Source organism: Sturnus vulgaris, chromosome 10 (assembly GCF_052056855.1).
Source record: "Sturnus vulgaris isolate bStuVul1 chromosome 10, bStuVul1.hap1, whole genome shotgun sequence".
Lineage (NCBI taxonomy): Eukaryota > Metazoa > Chordata > Aves > Passeriformes > Sturnidae > Sturnus > Sturnus vulgaris.
In genome coordinates this window covers 20,919,002-20,939,699 of record NC_142252.1, presented here as the reverse complement: position 1 = coordinate 20,939,699, position 20,698 = coordinate 20,919,002, and the positions used below count along the sequence as shown (strand labels likewise).

Sequence of the window (20,698 nt, the reverse complement as noted above, 5' to 3'; positions counted from 1 at the left end):
TTTGGCCATGGGGTTTCTATGGTCTGAAATGTTCAATTTGAACCATGGTCCTGCAGTTCAATATTCCTGCACCAAGCACATGGCATTTGACAGAACTAAAGCATAACTTCTTGCAAGAGGAATGTATTGAAATGACATTTAAAATGGTAGAAAATTTATCCCATCCTTGAAAACCAGGATTTTGGTCCTGGGTACATCCTGTCCCCTAAGAGAGGTGATCTTCTCCAAAAGCATGTTTGACTAGCATCAGGTTTTAGTCACAATCTCCTTGTTTTTATGTGGCTAACTGCTCACAGAGGTGCTCCAGGTGTTTTGTAGACTGCAGTCAATAGAGGCATCCTTTAACAGGATGATCCTCATTAAAGTTTAAACACAAGGAAAGTTGTGCAAACTTCATATGGAGCAAGACATGAAGTGATGATCTTTTTGAGTTTATAGGCACTGGTCCTGAAGAGCTGTATCAGTCTAGATTAAAGTATCCCAACATGCTTGCTGGCATTCTAGATATTTATCTGTCTGTTTTCCACACTGAAGATGTAGATTTAATTTGGTGTTTGATTTAATACTGATGGATTTTAAGGATAGTGATGCAAACTTGCCACGACTGGTGTGAACTTGGATTGGCATCTTTAAGAAATTAAATTAATAAATAAAATGTTGACATCCAAGTGCCTCGTGGATGAGCTCATTCTGTACTGGTTTTGGGTACAGATTGATTTATGAATGAAGTTTCAAATTAGTTTATGAAGTTTGTGAAGTACTGGTTGTAGTCCACCCAGTGGCCATGCTCCAGATGTTCTTGCTGAATCTAGCACATTAAGTGAAATAAGGGTTATTTGGGTTTTTTTTTTTTTGAAAGTAAGTGGAAATTACTTGCATATTACCATATAAACACGTACAGTAAAGGGATGTTACAGAATGAGGGTGGTTGTTTCTTTAACTGGGTCTCACAAAATACAGATATGATTTACCTGTGCACAATTAACATGCCTTTTTCCTTAGAGTGTATTATTAAATTTCAGTGGAGAAAAATGAGACAACATGGAGCAGTGTGATGTACTTTGAACACGTGAATTATCTCTAGTTACTACAGTGATATCTGCACTGGAAAACAAATAACATTGAAAATGGCATTCCCAAAATGTGGCAAGCAATGGGGGAGGCAGTTTTATTGTGTATGAGTAATGTTAACCCAGACTGCCCTGAAAGATCATCACCTACCTCACGTAGCAATTAAGCTCCCTAAAATATGGGAAAAAACCCACACAGAACTATGCTATAATAGTATTGTTATTGAGGTGGCATGCCAGTTTTGCAGGTTGCCACCAGCAAGCACAAAAAATACCAGCAAAAGACAATTTACCTACTAACTGTTTGAAAAAAAACCACAAAATAATGCAAGTTTCTCTCTAAGCTCCAAATGACCAGAGATATTTGTTTTCTCTAAATATAAAGTGCTAAAATTAGTAATAGTGATTACTTTTAATATTCCAGTTGCATCTAGAGACCTCAAGAGGGATTAGGATTTGGTTGATTCTTGGCACTGAAGTAGAGACAATTTAGCAGTGTGTTTCCAGATGAATTTATGATCTTTGTGACAAATGGTTTTAAGCAGATACAAAGAACTGCAGATTTCTCCTTAAAATAGCAAAGTTGAACCTCTCTGTGAAGTTATGTTTTTCTCATTAATGGATCAAAACTGATTTTATCTATCTTTGATGAACTGAATGTTGTCTCCCAGAATGGCACTACTACAATCTGCTCACTGGAGGTTTTACAGATCAAGGGGTATCTCCAGTCTTTATAGCTACCTAATGCATGTAACACATAAATCAGATTACCAACTTTGATTTGTTAAGGACAGAATAATTTAAAGATTGTACAGCTTCAGAAATGTGCATGTATATCAATAATTCCTAGTTTAGAGAGAAAATGCCCTGTAGGATTGGGAAATAAAGTGGGTTTTGCAAGGTCCCCTGTGTTTTTGTGTTCATTTGCAATGTGTGTACACGGAATAACAAGAATGCTGTTGGTGTTCATGGCCTGGGAGGAAACAAATAAAAGAGATTAATGCCTTGGCTTTTTGACTAAAGTAATGTGGAAGATTGGCTCTTCCTTTGAGTTGGACTAGTTGATGGTTTTAGGTTCTTCCCAACTGAAATTTTCTACTCTATCCCCTCATCTCTGGCTTCTGTCAGTCCTGTTGATATTTTATAGCTTTGTCTAGCAGGGTAATTTCATCAAAAAGATCTTTGACAGGACTCTGAGCTTTCCTCCCTGCTTTATAGATGATAGTTCAGGAAGCTGAATCCTAATAATTTTAAATATGGTTTATATTATGTGCTGCTCAGTGTACAAGCTTTCTGTCTAAATCTGTTCCTTAATATATTCATCTTTCACCAGAGCACAAAAGGCACATGTAGCTGGTCTAGATGAAGAGATAAGAGCTTGGAATTGGCTTTGAGGCTTGGACTAGTTAAAGCCACGATGAAAACCTCTTATATCAGGATGTAGGAACTTGCTTTCTCAATTAAGTGCCTGCATGAGTTGAGTCTGAGAGTTTTTCACATACGTGCTGAATGGAAAAGGATTTCTCTCCAGGTTTCAGAGTGCAGGTTTGAGACGTGGTAGCAGGATAAGAGATGCTGTGGAGCAGAACCAGTAGCAGAGATGGGAAGCCTGAAAATGCAGCAGTTGAAAGGATGTGATAGTCTAAATCTCTGAGGTTCAGCTGTCGTTTGAGGACACTGTAAAGTCTTTGAAATTTAAAGCTGGCAGCTGACAAATTACTAGTGGAAGTCATAAATTTTGAGGGTATAATCAAGTATGTTAAGCCAGACAATTACTATTTTGGTTACTCAGCAAGCAACACGTTTTTAATGTGAAATGTTACAAGTGGATGAATTAACTTTCTATAGAAAATGATCTTCTATAGAGGCCAGCCAAGCCAGAGAAATTGTCCTGGTCACATCCCATAGCTAACAGACATAAATGCACATAGCCTGAGGGCACACATGGCCTGGGGGAGGAATTGGGTCAGCTATTCCTAGGTGAATTTTCCCCTGTGATACCTTGCTCAGCTGTTGCCTGAGGCAGGAGCTGGTGTTTGGGAGAGCAGTTCTGCTCAGGGCTGTGGGCATTGCCCCTGGGCAGGGCTGGTCCTGGGAGGCACAGGTAGCACAGCCACCTGCCTGTGCCTTTCCTCTGCTCCAGGGTACAGATTCTTTCTTTGTGGGGTGTGATGAGAGCCACTGGAGTGTGGGAAATGCACAGCAGAGTCTCTTGTGCTGGTGCTGCTGGGGGTGGACGACTGCAGCTGATGCTCTGGGAATCAGCTGGGAGTGGCAGCATCTTGCAGCAGGTACATGTTCACGTATCTCATACAACATATTCATCACAGATACTGCTCCATCTGTGTGCCATCAGTTAGTTTAGAGAAAATGGGGTTTTGAGCAACCTGTTTGTTCTATGAAATTATATTATGCTTCCTTCATGCTCTTCTACCTTGTGCATGCCAGTATACAGTCAAAGGGACAGTAATTGTTCTTATGTAGTTGTATTTTTTTATTTAAGAAATGGCAGAAGTTTTTTGAATGAGCTTCAAGAAAGCTTGGTTCCTAAGTCTGGATTGAAATTTGGTTGGTTGACTGTTCTCCAGAAATACAACTCTGGAAAAATTATAACCTGAAAAACATTTTTCAGCCTAAGCACATTTCCACCTTCCTACATCTGTTTTTACGTGCTTTGCCTATGGCGTTAGGGGCCAAGCTGTGCGTATCCCAGAGGTGATTTGTGTGGATGTATAGACCAGCTCTGCAACAGAAACAAACCCTCTGCCCTATGGTTTGTCCTGAGCAGCTACCTCTGTTATGAACAGAGCAGCTCCTTTGCAAGTGTGGGCCAGCACAGCAGGCTCCTGCAGAGTACATGGCTGTGTGCACACACAGCCTCTCCACAATAGCAGTGCCAGCTGCTTTCCAAAGTGTTACTAACTCCATTCTCAGGGCGCTGTCAAAATCCACGGTAGAAATTTTATGGACAGAATGTAAGGTCAGTCCTGATGAGTGTGCTTATTTTGGTGCTTTGTGTTCCTTTTTCAATTGTTTTCCTCCCTAAATGCAGGTTATTTATTCTGTCCCTTAACCCACACAGTTATCACTAGCAGCAGTACAGCTCCCCGTGATTAGTGTGGATACCTGAGTCTGCAGGAAAAGCCGCATCACCACCGCGGTTATTTCTGCTGATATTAATTTTAGAATTGTGTTTATTCATGAAGCTAAACCCAAGGACCAGCTGATTGCCAGTGGGAGGACAAGCTGTAAACAGTGCTGCTTTAGAGATGTGCCTGGTTCAGATGCTGCCTGACGTGCTCCTTTCCCTGCCTTTCTCTGCAGGTGATAGAAGACAGCACGGGCGTCCGGAGGGTGGTGGTGACGCCGCAGTCCCCGGAGTGTTTCCCTCCCAGCTACCCCTCGGCCATCTCGCCAACCCATCACCTGCCCCCCTACCTGGCACACCATCCCCACTTCATCCACAACTCCCACACAGCGTTTTACCCTCCTGTCACTGGACCTGGGGACATGCCACCACAGTTTTTCCCGCAGCATCATCTTCCCCCAACAATATATGGAGAACAAGGTGAGCTGGGACTGGCCTTTCACACCTGTGTTCACCAAGGTGTGAGGGCTGGGGGAATCAAGAGTAGGAATGAAGTGAAGAAAAGAAAGCTTTGTTGCATGGATGGAGCTTCCTTTAATATCCTTAGTGATGGGCTGTAGCTCTCCAGAATATTTTTATTTTGCCGACAAAGAAAAAACTGGTTTGAGCATAATATTTTCAAGGTTCACACTCAAAGTGAAGCACAAAAAGGAGGATTGAATTATAGAAAAAAATCAGGAAATACTGTGATCCCTGCAAGCTAACATGCCTTAGGTTTAGAAAGAGTCATCCTTGGAGGGGGAAGTGGGGATTGTATTTAATGTAGTGTATCTGAAGAGTGTACATGATATTTATGATAATTCTCAAACTTTTTTTAGATAATTTTAATTCCCAAAGCTTCTACTTCATGTTGCACTTCTCTCCTTAGGCAGCACAACTGACACGATTCTAAAGTTTATTTATACTGGGAAATTAAATTGCATGTGATCCAGGGTTGGCAATTTGAAACCAGCACATCTCACCTTGTTCTGTCCAGTCAGGCCCTGAGGAAGAAAATGCTAAATTGCTCTGAATTTATAAAGGTTTCTTCCAAAAGATCAGTTCTGTCTGAATTTTTGCTTGAAATCTGTGTCCCTGAAACACAAAGACTTAAAAGGAGGGGAAAAGCATCACTCTAACACTGGTATTTTACACGCTCATCCAAAGTAAAATTCTGTCATCAAAGGATCACAGTTGATACAAAATAATTGCAAAAAAGAGTTTTCTTCTAAAAATGTCTAGGAACAGGCGGAGCAATTTCATTTGGAGGTGGCCAGGAATTTGAATTTCAGGTAAAAATAAAACCCTCAGTGATTTTTGTTGTTCCGAGCTAAGGCGGGTGAACCGTTCCGTTTCAGAAATCATACCACTATACGGCATGTCCAGCTACATCACCAGGGAGGATCAGTACAGCAAACCACAGCACAAAAAGCTCAAAGACAGGCAGATTGACCGCCAGAACCGCCTGAACAGCCCTCCCTCCTCCATCTACAAGAGCCACCTGGGCAGCTGCACCACGGTGTACAATGGCTATGCCAAGAGCCACAACGGGGCGAGCAGCGGCGGAGGAGGAGCCCCAGCCCTGAAGAAACCCGAGCGCAGAGCGAGGAGCAGCCCCAAGTCAAATGAACAAGACCCACACGGTAAAAAGAGGGGGTTTATTTATTTTTAATTCCTTTTTATTGCACCTTTCCAGCTTGTGGCCTCCTCTGTGTGGATCCAGCGGCCAAGAAGCGCTCCCCGCCCACGCGTTAATATGGTGTGAACTTAAATAAGAACGCTGGGCTTGCTAGGCTGGGTTTGTTTTGTAAGGTGAACCCAGTGCCTCCCCATCTTTTGTGACTGCTTCCTTGGTAGGTGCAGCATTGTTCTTTTTCTGTCTGTTGGAAGCAGAAATGTGTTTTGTGGGTGAGGTCTTGGTTTTGTTTTGCTTTTCGGAGAGGCACCTTGGCACTTCACAAAAATCTTCATGGACAATTAAGCTATAACCAAAATCTGACTACTAGGAACCACTATTTTCCATATCCTAGGTTGACCTGGTGAAGTTATAAGAAAGTTTAGGGGTGATGACTGAAAAACCAAGGATTTTTTTCATGTGAAAATTCAGTGAAAGTAAGATTACTTGAAAACAAAACTGAGATGAAATTTCTTCATGTTAGCCATTGGAAATAGTAGTCAAATCTGGCTACTTTTGAAACAATTTTCTTTGGCGTTTTCAGAGACTTGTCATTTAAAAATTTAACACTTCAGATGAACAACCCAATGCTTTACTGTTATCAAATCTCATTTATAACAAGCCATTCTGCACACAGCCAGTTCTACCTAGATTTAGTTTAGTAGTTTTTTACAATCCCTTTTACCTACCTGCCTTTGTCCTCTCTGCTTGTCTCTTTGCTGACTGCTGCAGCAGCAGCTGCCTGAAAAAACTCTGATGTAGTAACCAAAGCAGCATGTCCAGGATATTCATAATGTAGCACACTCTGATATATCTTGAATTAATTTATGCTTAAAGCATAGGTTTTCCATATTCTATCTATAGTGTATATTTATATGGCTCTATATGTGAGACAGAACTGAAAGAAATAGTTGTGAAAATTAATAGCCAAAGAGAGGGAAAAATGCTGCTGACGTGGTGAAGAATGAGGATTTGCAGACATGCTTCAGGGTCTTTAGAATTAGCAAGGAGCTGTATTTGGGAATGCTGTAATCCAAGAAAATGAACCACTGCATTAGACTTTCTAGTTATTTCTTCCCAGTCAGCTTATGTGAACTTCAGTATTCTTATTTATGTTTAGGTGTTTATTTGAGGTGGAATATATGAGGTGTTTCAAGCCTGTGTGTGAAAGACCTGAAAAAAAGTATAGTCTTAAAATATTGGTTCAGTGGGTACTGAGTCAGCCTGACTGTTTACTTCTGAAATAATCTAGAAATAATTTAAAAGCATCTTGTCTAAGGGTTTCCTGCAACCCTTATGTTTGTCTAATTTGTTGCGTTGAACTGATCTGCTGTGCTGCAGCTGAGGAGCACAAGCAGTTTTAAAATGCCAAGAAAATCAGTGGAGTCAAGGCTACAGCACGTCCAGTCTTGTCAGGCAGAGAATGCCTTCAGACTGGGAAGAGCAAGGAATGGAGTCCTCCCCAGCTGGGGAAAAGTCCCTAACAGAAGGCTGTGCAAAAAACATCCCTTGTCCCACCCTCCTGCCTTTTAAAATCAGGTTCTGCATCTACACCCACAAGTGGCAGCCCTGGAGTCGTGTCAGCTGCTCTGCAGCAAGTCCAGGGCCAAAGCAGGAATAGGAGAATTTGTTTCATATTACAAGAAAAACTGTGGACTCAAATGTGAGGTTTTTGACATCAATGTATTATTATAGTCATGCATGTAAAGTTACATGCAAATTTCTGCAGAAAAGTCACAAAGTTTCTTAAAGGCTCTCATTAAGCAGGTCCCTAAAAGAAGCTCCCATTTGATATTTACAAGCTTGTAATCATATCTGTCACTTTATGCTTACCTTTTCTGTTTCTTCTTTAATTATTTGGGGATTTATTGATGAATACCTGACTAACCTGGCCATACAGGCAATTAGGGTGAGACTTAACAGCAGTATGGGCGCAGTTGCTAATTTGATTTATGCTGCTAAGATGACAGTTTTTAGAATAGCCAGAAAAAATGAATGTGTCAGAAGCAATAAGTAGAGAAGGGATTTAAACTTAAAGGTTTTGTGGATGTGTATGTCTTCAAGCCTGCTAATAGTTAAAAACTTGATGGTGTTGTGTGACTGCTTCCAAAATAGCAGAATAGCCTGGAAAACCTATTTTTAGGTACATAAATATATAAAAATGTGTATATGTATGTATAAAACTTGTGGAGAAATCTTTATTTAGAAAACCGCTTAACCAAAAAACTCTTTAGGAGGGAGGAAGGAATGTTTGAATCTGCAGTAAAACTTGGAGTAACTTGAAGGAGAGCTGGAGCTGAGGGCTTTGTTTGCGTGAATTTTTTAATTGGGATTGTGATATGCCTCACAGCCTATCATTTCCTATCTGGCCGTGGGGTGTGTGTGCTCCTGCAGTGGAGCTGGCTTCTTTTGGGTGGTTGGATGATGGAGCAATCCCAGGATCCAGCTGCTGGCAAGGAGGGGGCTTTAGGAGCCCCGGACACAGCTGGAGCAGCCACTTGCACGGCTCAGCTGTGGTTGCTGCAGAGAGCAGCCTGTGTCAGTGCACAGTGCTGCAGCCTGACAGTGACTGCTGTCCTTGGGGATTGGGCTGCCTGAAGCAAGGTTTGGGAGCTGCCTCAGTTCTGGGAGCGTGGGTGGGAGCTCACCAGGGGCTCCTCTCCCAGCAAGCAGCCCCAGCTGATGCTCAGAGAGGCAATTGGAGGGTCTGCTTTCATCAGCACAGAAAGATGATCCACACACGGATGTTCATGATGGGGAGGATGGGAGTTTCTGTTCTTGGATCTGCTGCCCCTGTGCTTGGGGTGATGCTTGTCCTGTTCCTTGTTTCTTGGTAGTGATTTCTCTGAGGAGTGTGTTACTCCTTCCTTAGCACACCCACTCTGCTGTGGCTGAGGTTGTTACAGTGCTGCAGGAATAATAAGGGGATTGGAACACCTTCCTTATCAACACAGACTGAGAGGGCTGAGCCTGGAGAAGGGGAGAGACCTCAGAGCCCCTGGAGAGGGGCTTTTGACAGGGGCATGGAGTGACAGGACAGGGCAAATAGCTTTAAACTGAAAGAGGGCAGGGTTAGATGGGAAATATCCCATAATATATAGGAATATATATCTATATAATAGAAGAATATATAATATAAGGTGTTCTTCCCTGTGAGGGTGGGGAGGCTCTGGCACAGGTTGCCCAGAGAAGCTGAGGCAGTCCCTGGATCCCTGGGAGTGTCCAAGGCCAGGCTGGATGGGGCTGGGAGCAACCTGGGATAGTGGAAGAGGTCCCTGCCTGTGGTAGGGGCTGGAATGAGAGGATCTTTAAGGTCCAACCCAATCCATTCATGTGAATAATATTGAAGAAAATGTCCACTGTACAATGCAAGGACAACTCGACCCTTTTCACTGAAAAATCACAGTATATGTGGTATTTAATTTAAAAATGTACTTTTCCATCTAAATCTGTCCTCATTTAATGTATTATGCCAATGAAATTTGAGTAAGTGCTCAAGGAAAATTCTGCCACCTATCAATAACTTCCAGCTTCCCTCCAATATAAAAAGAAGGAAGCATTCCCCCAAAAATCTGCTTCACCACTGGTAGAAGAAATGCGGTTATAGATCAACAGTTCTGAAGTATATTACTCTGGAGTACTTTTGTTTAGCCACCTCTCGAGTTATGGATCCAGCCTATGCACCACTGTGCTCTGCACAGCGTGATGGTGCATTAAAAATAAGTTGGTGCTTCTATAACACACCCTTATCCCAGGGTGGTTCTATAACATAGCAACATCCTCTTTTTACTAGGAAATTTACGGTTTCAGATTGGGGTTATAAGAGCAATTCTGACCTTTGCATTGACTGCATCATGCTGTGTTGGGTGGTGCACTTGTAAATAAAGATTTCTAGGAAACAGGCTGTTTTAAGGCAAAAAAAAAAAAAAAAGAAACAGCTTGTATTTGACTGAAAAATTAGAACTTCTTCTGAGTATTTCTGGTAGGATGATGGATGGTGTCTTGTAAGGTAGAAGGCTTGGAGGTATGATACTGGGATTCTGATTTAAAATCCATATTGGAGCTTTTCCACAGAGCTGTTTCAAAAACTGAATGGGAGAGGAGGGAGCAGGGTTGGGTTTTTTGTGGGCTGGGTTTTTTTTTTGTTTTTTTCTGTAAAGGAGCCTTGCCATGTAAAAAGAGCTGTAAGCGGAAATCCTGTCCCATTCATGCTGTCCTTTATGAATTTCAGTCTGAGTCACTTCCTTCTCATGCACTCAGTGGCTCCCTTCTTGGTCATGCAGTGATCTGGTAGTTCAAGAAGTTCTGTGTGTGGCTGCAAGTACTGTGGGAACATAAGCAGTTTTGAGCAGTCTGACAATGCTTTTGCCTATTTCCTTATAAAACATCTTTTTTTTTTTCCTCTCTTCAAATGAGGATTTTTTTTTTTTTTTTTAAGTCCTTACTGAAGCTTGAAGAGCTCAAGACAGCCCAAACTAAAACACTTCCAATGGTTCGAAGTGGGAAGGGGGATGGATTGTTTCGTGCATCCTGTGCAGAGCTGGGTGGGAGCTGGGAGCCAGAACAAACAGACCCAGCCTGGGCAGGGAGTGGCTCCAGCCCTGTGTGCCTTTGTGGAAGCGCTCCTAAAGAAGTTTTTGTCCTTGTTTGAGAAGATCTGGCTTCAGATCAGGGGCCCTTCCAGCCCAGGAGTGTGATGAAGATGATGCTGAGGAGAAGCCTGAACGTGTCCCGTGTGCTGCTCCCAGCTCCTCCAGCAGCATCCAGACCTGCCAGGCACCAGGCAGGGTCGAGTCCTGCCCAGTCCTTTGGGTGCCCACTCACTGACCTGTTCTCTGTGAACTCATCTAACTCGGTTTTGAAAAGCACATTGGCTTTCCCAGTGAGGGAAAAACTGACTTCGGTGTGCACTTCACTGCTCTGAGCAGCTGCTTTCTTGCATGTGGCATTGATGTGCTTTTACTCGTGGAGAAGGGAGGAAAAAAAGCATTAGAATCAATTAATAGTTCAAAGAGTTGTTGTAAACTATTGACAGATTATAACCTTCCATTGTCATAGGTGTACAAGCCTCAGAGTTGTTGCTTTCCTATTATGGAGGTTTCGTAAATCTGATTTTGTGCCCTGAAGGAGCCTCCAGCTACTCTGAAAGGTGAAAACTATGGCTTCAAATTCCTGCTGCTTGGAATTCCTCAGGAGATATGGGTAGCTCTGTGTGCTCCTTTATTTGAGAGAAATCCATTGGGAGTACACAGAAAATGGGCTTGCCAAGAGAACTTCCTGACAATGGTGGCTTTAATTTGAAAACATTTTAACATAAGTGATTAACTTGGCAAAGCAGAAGTTCTGAGGTGAAGTACTCTCAGGTATCCCTGAGTGGGGTGGGATGTGCTTTGCAAGCTGCCAGTAAGTGATGCAGAGTGGATGACGTATGAGAAACCAGAGCTGAGGCATTCTTGGTACAGCCCCATCCTGTTCTCTCTGAATCTTCCATGAGATATTTAAATATACTTAGGAAAAACGTGGGGTTTTTTTCTATTTTTGTTTAACTGTATCAAGTTGTTGTTTTAATCCAGAGGCTGTGAATTAAAGGTAAATTGTAGGAGCTGTGATTCAGTGCAGACAGGAACCAGGCAAAGTTCCTCTTCTTACTCATTCTAGATCCTGTCAATTCTTTTCTATTTTGGTCCTGAATCCATTTTGCTTATTGAGTCACACATTTATCTGTGCCTGTATATCCTATAGATTTAAAGGCTTAAAAGAGTAGTTTCATCACTTTTGGTCCATGTAAGCCAAGAGGCTGAGAAACACTGGTAATACATGTAAATTTTATGTTCTTTTAGCCAGGAACTGATGATTTGGTACATGCTAATAGACATTTGTTATACCAATGTAGAAATGTTCCACAGAAAAAAATTGGTCATAAATGTTTTTCTGCTGCCGTAAAAAATATCCCTGTGTTAAATGCAGCTTCTCTGGTGTCCCTAAATGTATTTGCTTCTATAAAATAAGGAGTTTCAATAAGATTGTCTCCTGAAAACAGCCTGTCAAAACTGACACAGTGATTTTATTAATAGCATTGAAAAAAAACATTCCATTGAAATGGAGGAGTAAAATACATCTGTCAGGTTAAGTGAATTTTAGTATTATACCAAATATTGCAATGTGAAACATAATATTTAGTGGAACCAGAGAAGTGTTGAATCTTGAGAACATAGATCGGTGTCATACATGAAATATAAATGGTGTTACTGTTCCTACTGCATTTTTTTAATAGTTTTAGCCATTAATACTACTTGTCTGAATTCTTCAGACTTACATCTCATTAGAAATAGATTGTGTGCTTTGTGCTGTTTTCCTGTAAGTTTTAATGCATGAGAGGAAATAGGATGCATTAATTAGGGCATAGTCTGAACTTGAGAAACAAGTATTCATTTGCGACACCCAGAATTTCCAGTGTGATGTTCTCATGCCTTGACCTTATCTCCCACATCGTGACTGAGTTTGTGCTTTTGTTTGTTTCTATTTGGAAATATGCCTGCTTCTTCAACAGCCTTTATCTTCGGTATTTTCTGTAAAATAACAGGGTGTGAATTGCTCTTTCAGGCAGTAAACAAAGTGGTTATGAGTGTCAGCTACACCTTTGTGTACCAGCTTGAACTCCATTAGCTGGGCCACACAGATTCTCACCGAATAATATTCTTGCCTAATAGTCACGTAAAGTAACCACTTAACTGAGCTTTATATAGACTGATGGCTGTATTAGAAACATATTGCAGAGTTCAGGTAGAGTACATTCCCAAGTTCATGTCAGTCTGTGTGCCTGCAAGAATTTATCCAGATCAGGCTTAATTTGTGACTTTGGTTTAGCAGAAAGAATGGCTAAAATGTTTATCCAGCATCACTGAAACACCCTCTCTTGAGGGGGAGAAACAAATCTGTTTTCTTTGCTGTCTTGAAGCTTAACTTATATCATGGGGGCTTTGATGGAGAAGGATGAAAGCTAAATATCAGAAATGGTGCTGGAAAGCAAGTCCATGCCCAGAGCACTCCCTGCCTCTGCCATAGCTTTGCCCATCCATTTCCAAACCCAGCAGTGTTTTGCTTTGAGCTGCCTGTGGGCACTTCCTTCTCACTCATCTTGACCAACTCTTTCCCAGAAGCTGCCTGTGTGCAAATAATTTCCAGGAATTTGCAAGCCTGTGAAATCTTGTCTGCATGTGACCTGTCACAGACAGGGAGGTATTCTCTTGCTCTGTCCATACTGCAGGAACAAACCCAAAGTTTATGGGGGGCCTGAGTGCCATGGCAGTCCCACCTTCTTTCACACCATGCTGCTTTGTTAGCACAGAGTTCTACAAGCTGGGAAGGGCTGACACAGGGAGAGAGGAGATAAACTCTATTTTTATGCACTCATCTTGAAAGACTAGAGAACCAGCTTCGTAACTGCAGCAGCAGGAATTGTAGATAAAAGATTCTCTTCTTCAGCCAAGTGGGAGCATCTCCGAATTTAACTGCACAATATTCTCCCATCTACAATGTCCCCTGTTTTTAAAGGCAAATGAAAATGCCTCAAACTTGGTTTTGTCCAGGCTTTTTGTACCTATAAATGCCAAGAGAACACCAGGGCAGTGTGGGTACAAATGATCCAGTGTGGTTTTGAGGTGCTCTGAGAGCTGGTGGTCTGGGCATCCATGGCTCTGAGCCATCCATGGGGCAGAATGGGTCACTACAGTTCTGCTTACATTTTCAGTCTCATCACAACAGCTGTGACAAAATAAATCTCATTAGAAGCTCCCTAAGTGTGCTAGCTACAGGAAACACAGCTCAAAGTCCACTGAGGAACATGTAGGGCATATCTAGTGAAGAGTGGGGGAATCTGGCTCCAGGGCTCGTGTTTGACCTTCTTAGGGCTTATAAACCCTTTTGGTAGTGGCTGTGTTTTACCTCAAAGCTGTTTTCCTCAATCCTGATCAGTTTCTATAGTCTCTCTTATTTTTATTCTTATCTGCTTTATCCCTCCCTTGCCTCATTTTGCCAGCAGGATCTCCTTGGCAGGCCAAGCTGGATAAACTGTCTGCTCCATCATTTATCAGGAAGTCAGTGCTCAATGACGTAAGGCACAACCTCTTCCCCCAGAGGATCTTCATATTATCTCAAGAATTTGCAGCTTCTGACTGCAGCTAACAGTCAAATCCAGAAGACTGAAATCTGAACATTTTTCCTAGGAGTTCACATAATTTATGGATACCCACCCAACAGAAAAAAAAAAAAAATCATACATACTACATTTTCATCCTGCTTAAATGCTCACTGATTAAATGCCTGAGACAGGGAGAAGAGTTACACCAAGATCTCAGAACTTCAGAGCAAGATAAGCAGTGTGTCCTCACCAGTCAGGAGGAGATAACATGGACCACCAACACGGGAAGGGAACTGTGTTTCCCTTATTTGGCAATATCTGGGACATCGAGCCAAAAGGGAGAGGGTATTTATAGGGAAGAGGTAGAACATTTCCTCCCTCCAGACTATAAAAAATAAAACGCATTTAAGTCTAATGATTTAATGAACAACACTTATTTGTGTAGCCAGATGTTCTGAACAATGTCCATCTGTATTTCCAGCTGGATTTGCAAAGGTGGTGAAATAAAATTTCATGTCCCCCTGAAGTTAATGGGATTTGTTTACAGAACTCTTAGGCTGTGCTTCAAACCTCATCAGTTACTCTTTTTCCAAGGAAGGGTGGAATTTGATTTTTGAAGTTTTTGTGCCTTTCAGTATATTTGCTTTTAAGAGGAGGAAGAATCTTAATGCAGGGTGATGCTTTGAGTGTTGCAGTTAACAGAAAGGATAAACACTGTTCTAAAATGAAGCAGCCATTTCAATTTTCTCCAAGGTTTATTATAAAATATTTTATCCAAAAGCTTGACTTCGGATTTTGTGTTGGTTTTTTTTCTTCTTGTTATTTTTCTTTCCCTCTAAGAAGCTGTGCTTAGAAGCAGCTGCTTTGATTTACTGTGATTCATGTGACTTGTGCCTGAATTTCATCTCAGCAATGAAATCCAGAATGAGCTGAAATTCCTGTAGCTTTGTTGAATCCTTCCCAGCAAGCAGTAATCAGGTAGATATTTCTATGAAATATTTTAAGTATTTGGAAGGGTTCTTGGGGGTGAAACTGGTTGTGCCAATATCCAGGATCACATTTTGCCCTCGTCCAATACAGAACTGCTAATTGCCCATGCACTTCTTTCAGCTCATTAGTAGGAAGTTGGTACAGACAATATAGATCAGGTTTTTTAAACATTCTTGGGCTCATTCTTCCCATCTCAGGCATGAGAGGGCACAGATAAGATTACCTCAGCTTTTTTGACTTCTGCATTTTAGAAATTTAGCCCCCAGTCTTTATTTAAATCTGTTTAATATCCTTCTAGCTCATATAGTCATAGTTCATCCTTCAGACATGACTGCAAAGCAATTTAGGCTGGGATTGCTTGAGTCAGTTGATTGTCATCTGTCATGAGGAAGATAATTTATTTCTATTCTGCTGTCAATCTGTAGGTGTTTGGGTTGATTTAAAGAAGGGAGGGGAAGCTCTTTGCCTTCCCCCATCTCTGAGCTGTGGTGCCTGGGATGAGTGGAAAGAGAAAAATGTTATTTGGTTTCTGGGATTACTGTGATCTCCTCCACCACTCATTGCAATTTCATTGTATCATACTTTTCATCTGGAAAAATAGGTCAGTGATTTACATTGGTAACAGAAGAGCTTAGGCTGGGGTTCATTCAAAGAATGTTGTAACTGCAGCCCCTCACTAGGTTGCCATGAAAAATCTTTGCCTTTCTAGCACCACAATTTGGAATGGCTGTATTCAAAATAAAAAAAAAAAAAGCCCAAACTTTTCTTCCTGTGGGATCTAACATCTTTATCTTTTAAAGATGTCCAAATAGTGTAAGTAGTGCATAGAAATACAATTTCTGCTTTAATGTAAATGCTTAGACAAAAGTCAAGAAAGGTGAAAAGATGATACTTTTATCCTGTTTTAGGGTAAGTTTTCTCTGCTTACTTTCTCATAAAGGTTGAATAGCTTGCTTTGCTCTGACTCTATTCTTGAGAGTAAAATAGTGGTTATTGCTAAAACACAGCATCCCCAAGCACTTTGTATTGCCCACCATGAAATTTAAAGAAAGCTTTTCTTCTTTGGTTCGAGCAAGGGTGAAGTTGTGACTGAGGGCAAAATTTGGCCTGCAGTTATTTTCTTAAAATCTTTTTAGTTCATGATGAGTTCTGCTGTGCCTCTGCATTGGGGAAGTGCTCTGCTGCCTTCCTATTGTTGTAGCAAACTCAGTGGCTTTGTGAGGTTCACTGCCAAGGAAGTTGTTAATTTTGGCTGAGGTGCTCTGTTTAATCCCCAGCAAGTTTGGAACTCCTATGGAGTCTGTTTTGGCTGTGCTGTGTGATTATTTTTCTGTGCAAATATGCAGTTCTGCAGGTTACTTTGCTAGTTTGGTGTTTGATCAGGAAAATGCTCTTATTGTGTAATAGGCAGATTAGCAAAGGATTTTATGGCCAGAATTGCCTACGGTCATATTTTTGAGCATCAAGAAGAAGTAAGTTTTATTTTGTGTTCAATACTGGTGCCATTGTCCCCCTACACTGGGGATGGTATTTCAGAAAAAAATATTTCCTCATTGGCATGGGGCAGCAGACACAGGATTTTAGAGGCCAGACTGGTACACTGGGGGCTTGTCACTCTGTGTTCATTAGGGATCGTGCTTTCCACCTCAATTCTTGGAGAGTGCAGGACTCACCTCTGCCCCAGCAGGACTTGGTGTGGCTGTCCCAGCAGGGACACTCAAGAGTGACAGAGACAAAGCCACACCTGTGGTGGGATGCAGTGGAGCTGTCAGCGACCCAGTTGGGAAGAGAAGATGAATCCTTGGTGCTGTCAAACTTGTGCTTTTTGTCAGTGCTAGGAGGAATTGTGAACCTTCTCTCACTGTGTTCATGATACTCAGGCTGACAGGTGCCAGGACTGAAGGGAACCTTTTCTTTTGGAGAGGAAATCTGTCTGAAAATGCCAGATGGTGTAATTTCACGGCTGGTGTCAGACATCCTTTTGAGCCAGCTTCCCATTTTAGGAAGCATGGGTATCTCAGCCATGCTGCTGACCATCCCCTGCTCCTGCTTGGAGCCAGGGAAGCCTGTGGAGTTTTTATGGCCACATCACCTGGGACAGCCTGAGGTGCTGGTGACAGCAAGGTGCAGCTCTGCAGAAGTTACATCCCCTCCTGAACAACGCTGGGTTCCTCAGCCTGGAGAGCAACCCTTGAGTGTGACAAAGGCTGGACAGGCATTCACAGGGAATGAGGAGACATGAGAGGGACAAAGCACGAAGCAGCACAGAAATAAACGGAAGGAATTAAGTGTGAGGAAATTCCATGCATCCCAACTATTGTACAAAATTCCGAGGAGTGTGAAGAACATCACTGTTCCTAGGAAAAGGTTAGAGTTTGTTGGCAAAGTTTGTAGTGAAAACAAAACATCAGCCTTTTACCTGGAAAATGAGAATTAGGAGCTCTGGGAAAGTTTTAGGAGGGACTTTCAGTCTTTGTCAAATACTTGACCAAACGATGGAGGGCTGGACACCGCTTGGTTTATCTGCAAAGCTTTTATTGTCTTCCCAACCTCACAAAGTGTGCGAGCTGCTGTAACAGAATAGCAAAAGAGAAGCTGCCGAAAATAAAAAGAAAAAACATTTTGACACAGAAAATAAGCTGAAGCAGGTCGAAATGATGAAAAGAGAGCACTCCAAGAGGAGGTCCTGTGTGCAAGTGGTTTGTTGTTCCAGCAGATTCAGCTTGGGCTTCCTCTGTTTGTGTGGGTTATGTCATTGTTTGATTTGGTGCTCCTTCAAACCCGGGCAGCTGCAGCCATCCATCCACAGAGCACTGCCTCTGGTATCTGCTTTGGGAGATGTACAAAGCGCTCGCTCAAGATGTCAAATGTATGTGATGGAGATGGGGGGCTGCTGTATTTTACTAACAAAGCCCTTTTCTGCCTTCTAATGGACCAACTGCGTGTTCACAGTAGGAATTCGCTCAGATCTCCAGCCAGTAAAGTAGGAGTTGTTTTTGCTGTCTTCCAGCAGTAGCAGTGAAGAAGCAGAGAAAAACAAACCCAACATGTCACTTACCCTCCATTTGTCCCTTGCATCCAGCCTTTTATTTCCCTTGCTGGTTGCAACTGATCTTATTTTCCTTCCTCCACCCCAATGAAAAACATAGATCCAGACAGTAGCAGGGGACAGGGAGGATTGTATACTCTTAAATTTATTTTTAAACACTTTTTAGGTGACTTCATTATGTACATCTGAATGCTTCCACATCAGCTCCTGATCCATGTGATAGCAAGAGCCTTTAGTTAAAGAAGGATGAGCTGTGAATTTGCACTCCCAAGTATTTTGGAGTATCATGGACAATAGGGTGCTGAAGCAGTCAAGGTGAAACTAGCAAGTCAATATGGACTGTGGCCAGGACATCTCTGAAGCATGGGATTAAATTCATGTCTAAATCACAGTGGTGTTGAGGCAAAACACTTCAGTTATCCTTTATTGTCCCAGTGAATCAAGATTACTAGAGTCTGATTTTAGATGTGAAAAAATGTGCCTTTCTGGATTTTATACAGAGGTTTTGTTCCATTTGCCTTCAGTTTTTCAGAGAGTGACTTGAGGGTGGGGATTTTTTTGTTTGTTGTTGTTTTGGGGGGGGGTTTGTTGTTGGTTTTTTTTGTTGATGTTTGTTTTGAGGGGTTTTTGTTTTGGTTTTTTTACTATCTTATATATGGTTTGGTTTTTAAGGATAAATAATGGATGAGCTTCTAGACATTAATTAAGGTATGCTAGCAGGAGAAATCAGATAGCAACAGTGGGAAGGCACTTAGGAATGGAAAAGTTGTGATACACTCATGAATGGCAATTTTTAAAGAATTAGAACATGTTTTAGCAATTGTATCTAAAGTTGGATAACATCCAATCTCTCTACGTTTGTCAGGGGAGCCATAGTTGTGTTTTATCATTGGTGGTTTTTATTGGCTTTCATGTAATGTACAGAAATTCGAAATATTTAACATTTAGAAATCTTGTCCAGGCTTAATTAATAATCTTCTTTGGCGTATTATAAGTTCACATGGTGTGATTGACTCTTTTGAATATAAATATTTTTTCTCACAAGTTTTTTATTCTGAAGGGCTCCTTGTTCTGCCCAGAGTGGAAGTGAGGCTGGGAAGAGTTTTTTTAAAGCGCTGTGTGTTCAGTGTGGCGCTGGATTTGCCTTTCCCAGTGTCACATCTGTCAGCCAGCAGTAGCCTGGCAGTTTATCCATGACCCTGCCCTGTCCTGGGCTGCCTCCCTGACAGACTGGAGAGCTGCATCAAACTGGATTAGGCAGGAATTTGTCCTAGGTCTAATTTTATTCAATATTTTCATTAAGGGCTTGAAGGATGGAATAAGGATTGAGGATTATTAAATTACAGTCCATATCAGGCTCTGATAGGGTTGAGAGTGCTTGATGGGTCAGGGAAGGAGGACGGGACAGGAGGAGAGCTCTGTAATGGCCTTCAAAGAAAAAGTTTGAACAAGGCAAGAGCCACGTACTGAACTGCAGGTAGTTTTAATTAGGTTTTTTAATTAGGTGGTAGTTCTGGGAGGAATAGGAGATTTCAAACCCCAAGAGTCAAGTTATTCTGTAGACAAAGAGAAGAGGAAGTTTCTAAGCAAGCTCTGTAAATGGGTCCTTAGTTTTGGTGCTGCTAGGACCTCAGCTGGCACATGGTGGGCAGGGCTGAAGGATGGAGACCAATTTAAAAAACGAGGCAGAGGACAGCAGCAGGTGGGGTCTCTTAAAGACAGGTAAGGAGAAATGAGCTTGTTTTGTTAAAGGAAGAAATTCCTGCAAGTACTTGAAAGGTGGCAACAAAGAAAGGGGTGATGAACTCGCCTGGGGCAGATGTGCAGGAAAGAAGGAATAAATTTCAGATGCAGCAGGGACAGTTGAGATGATCTGCCCTGTGATGAGGAGTTAGATGCTGTAGTAGTTCACCTAGCTGAGAAGTTTGGAGTTTACCATGATCATGGGGCAGGAGGTCATTTATTTGTCATTTATTTTGGAAAAATGGGCTAGGGAGCCGTGTCAGAGAAATGTTTTGTGTGTATAGATGATCGTGTTTCAGTGTAGGAGGATGGACTCGGTGACTGTCACATCCCCTCTGGTCCTGTGACTCAGCTGCTGCGTGACATCTGCAGCTTTAGGTTTGTTCTTGTACAAGGAGCTTATTAACCTATATTTCTGCAATTCCCTGAAAGTCTGTATGTGTTCTTCTTGGTATCTTCAGCTTTGACATCGGCAGGCAGCTCACAAAGGAGCTGGGCTGTGTTTTGAAGAGTTCATTTTCGTGGGGGCTGTAGGTTGTGCTGTACGTGACTGATGAAAGATCTTTCCCAGCATTAAAGCCGGTCACAGCCCCGATAAATCTGGAACAAATTCTGAGAAAGCATGTCATGTTATGACTGGCATATCTGTGAGCATGGAGCTCTGCTTGAGAATTAGACTCAGAGTTTGCAAAGTGCTAGTGCTGATGTCATTCCCTTGGAATGGAAAGGCTGTTGAAACAGTAAATACTTTCTGTGGCCAGAAGCTAAGTCTTGAGCTGGACCTTTTCCTCTCTTCGAAGGAAAGAATGCAGAACAAACCTAAAATGTGTATTTGCAATGGGAAAATCTTAATTAGTTTAGAGCTTTTAGCTATTTCAAACCATTTACATACACAGCTGCTGTT

General features: G+C 41.9%; 1 protein-coding gene across 2 annotated transcripts in view; it reads left to right on the top strand.

Annotated features, from left to right (window-relative positions):
- FNDC3B (fibronectin type III domain containing 3B) overlaps window positions 1–20,698 on the top strand; it is a 185,807-nt gene that overhangs the window by 94,907 nt on the left and 70,202 nt on the right. For both annotated transcript variants that reach the window (XM_014887063.2, XM_014887064.2), the window contains exons 5-6: window positions 4,395–4,638; window positions 5,556–5,840. In XM_014887063.2, coding sequence (XP_014742549.1) covers window positions 4,395–4,638; window positions 5,556–5,840 — 529 coding nt within the window. The remainder of the gene's footprint in view (window positions 1–4,394; window positions 4,639–5,555; window positions 5,841–20,698) is intronic.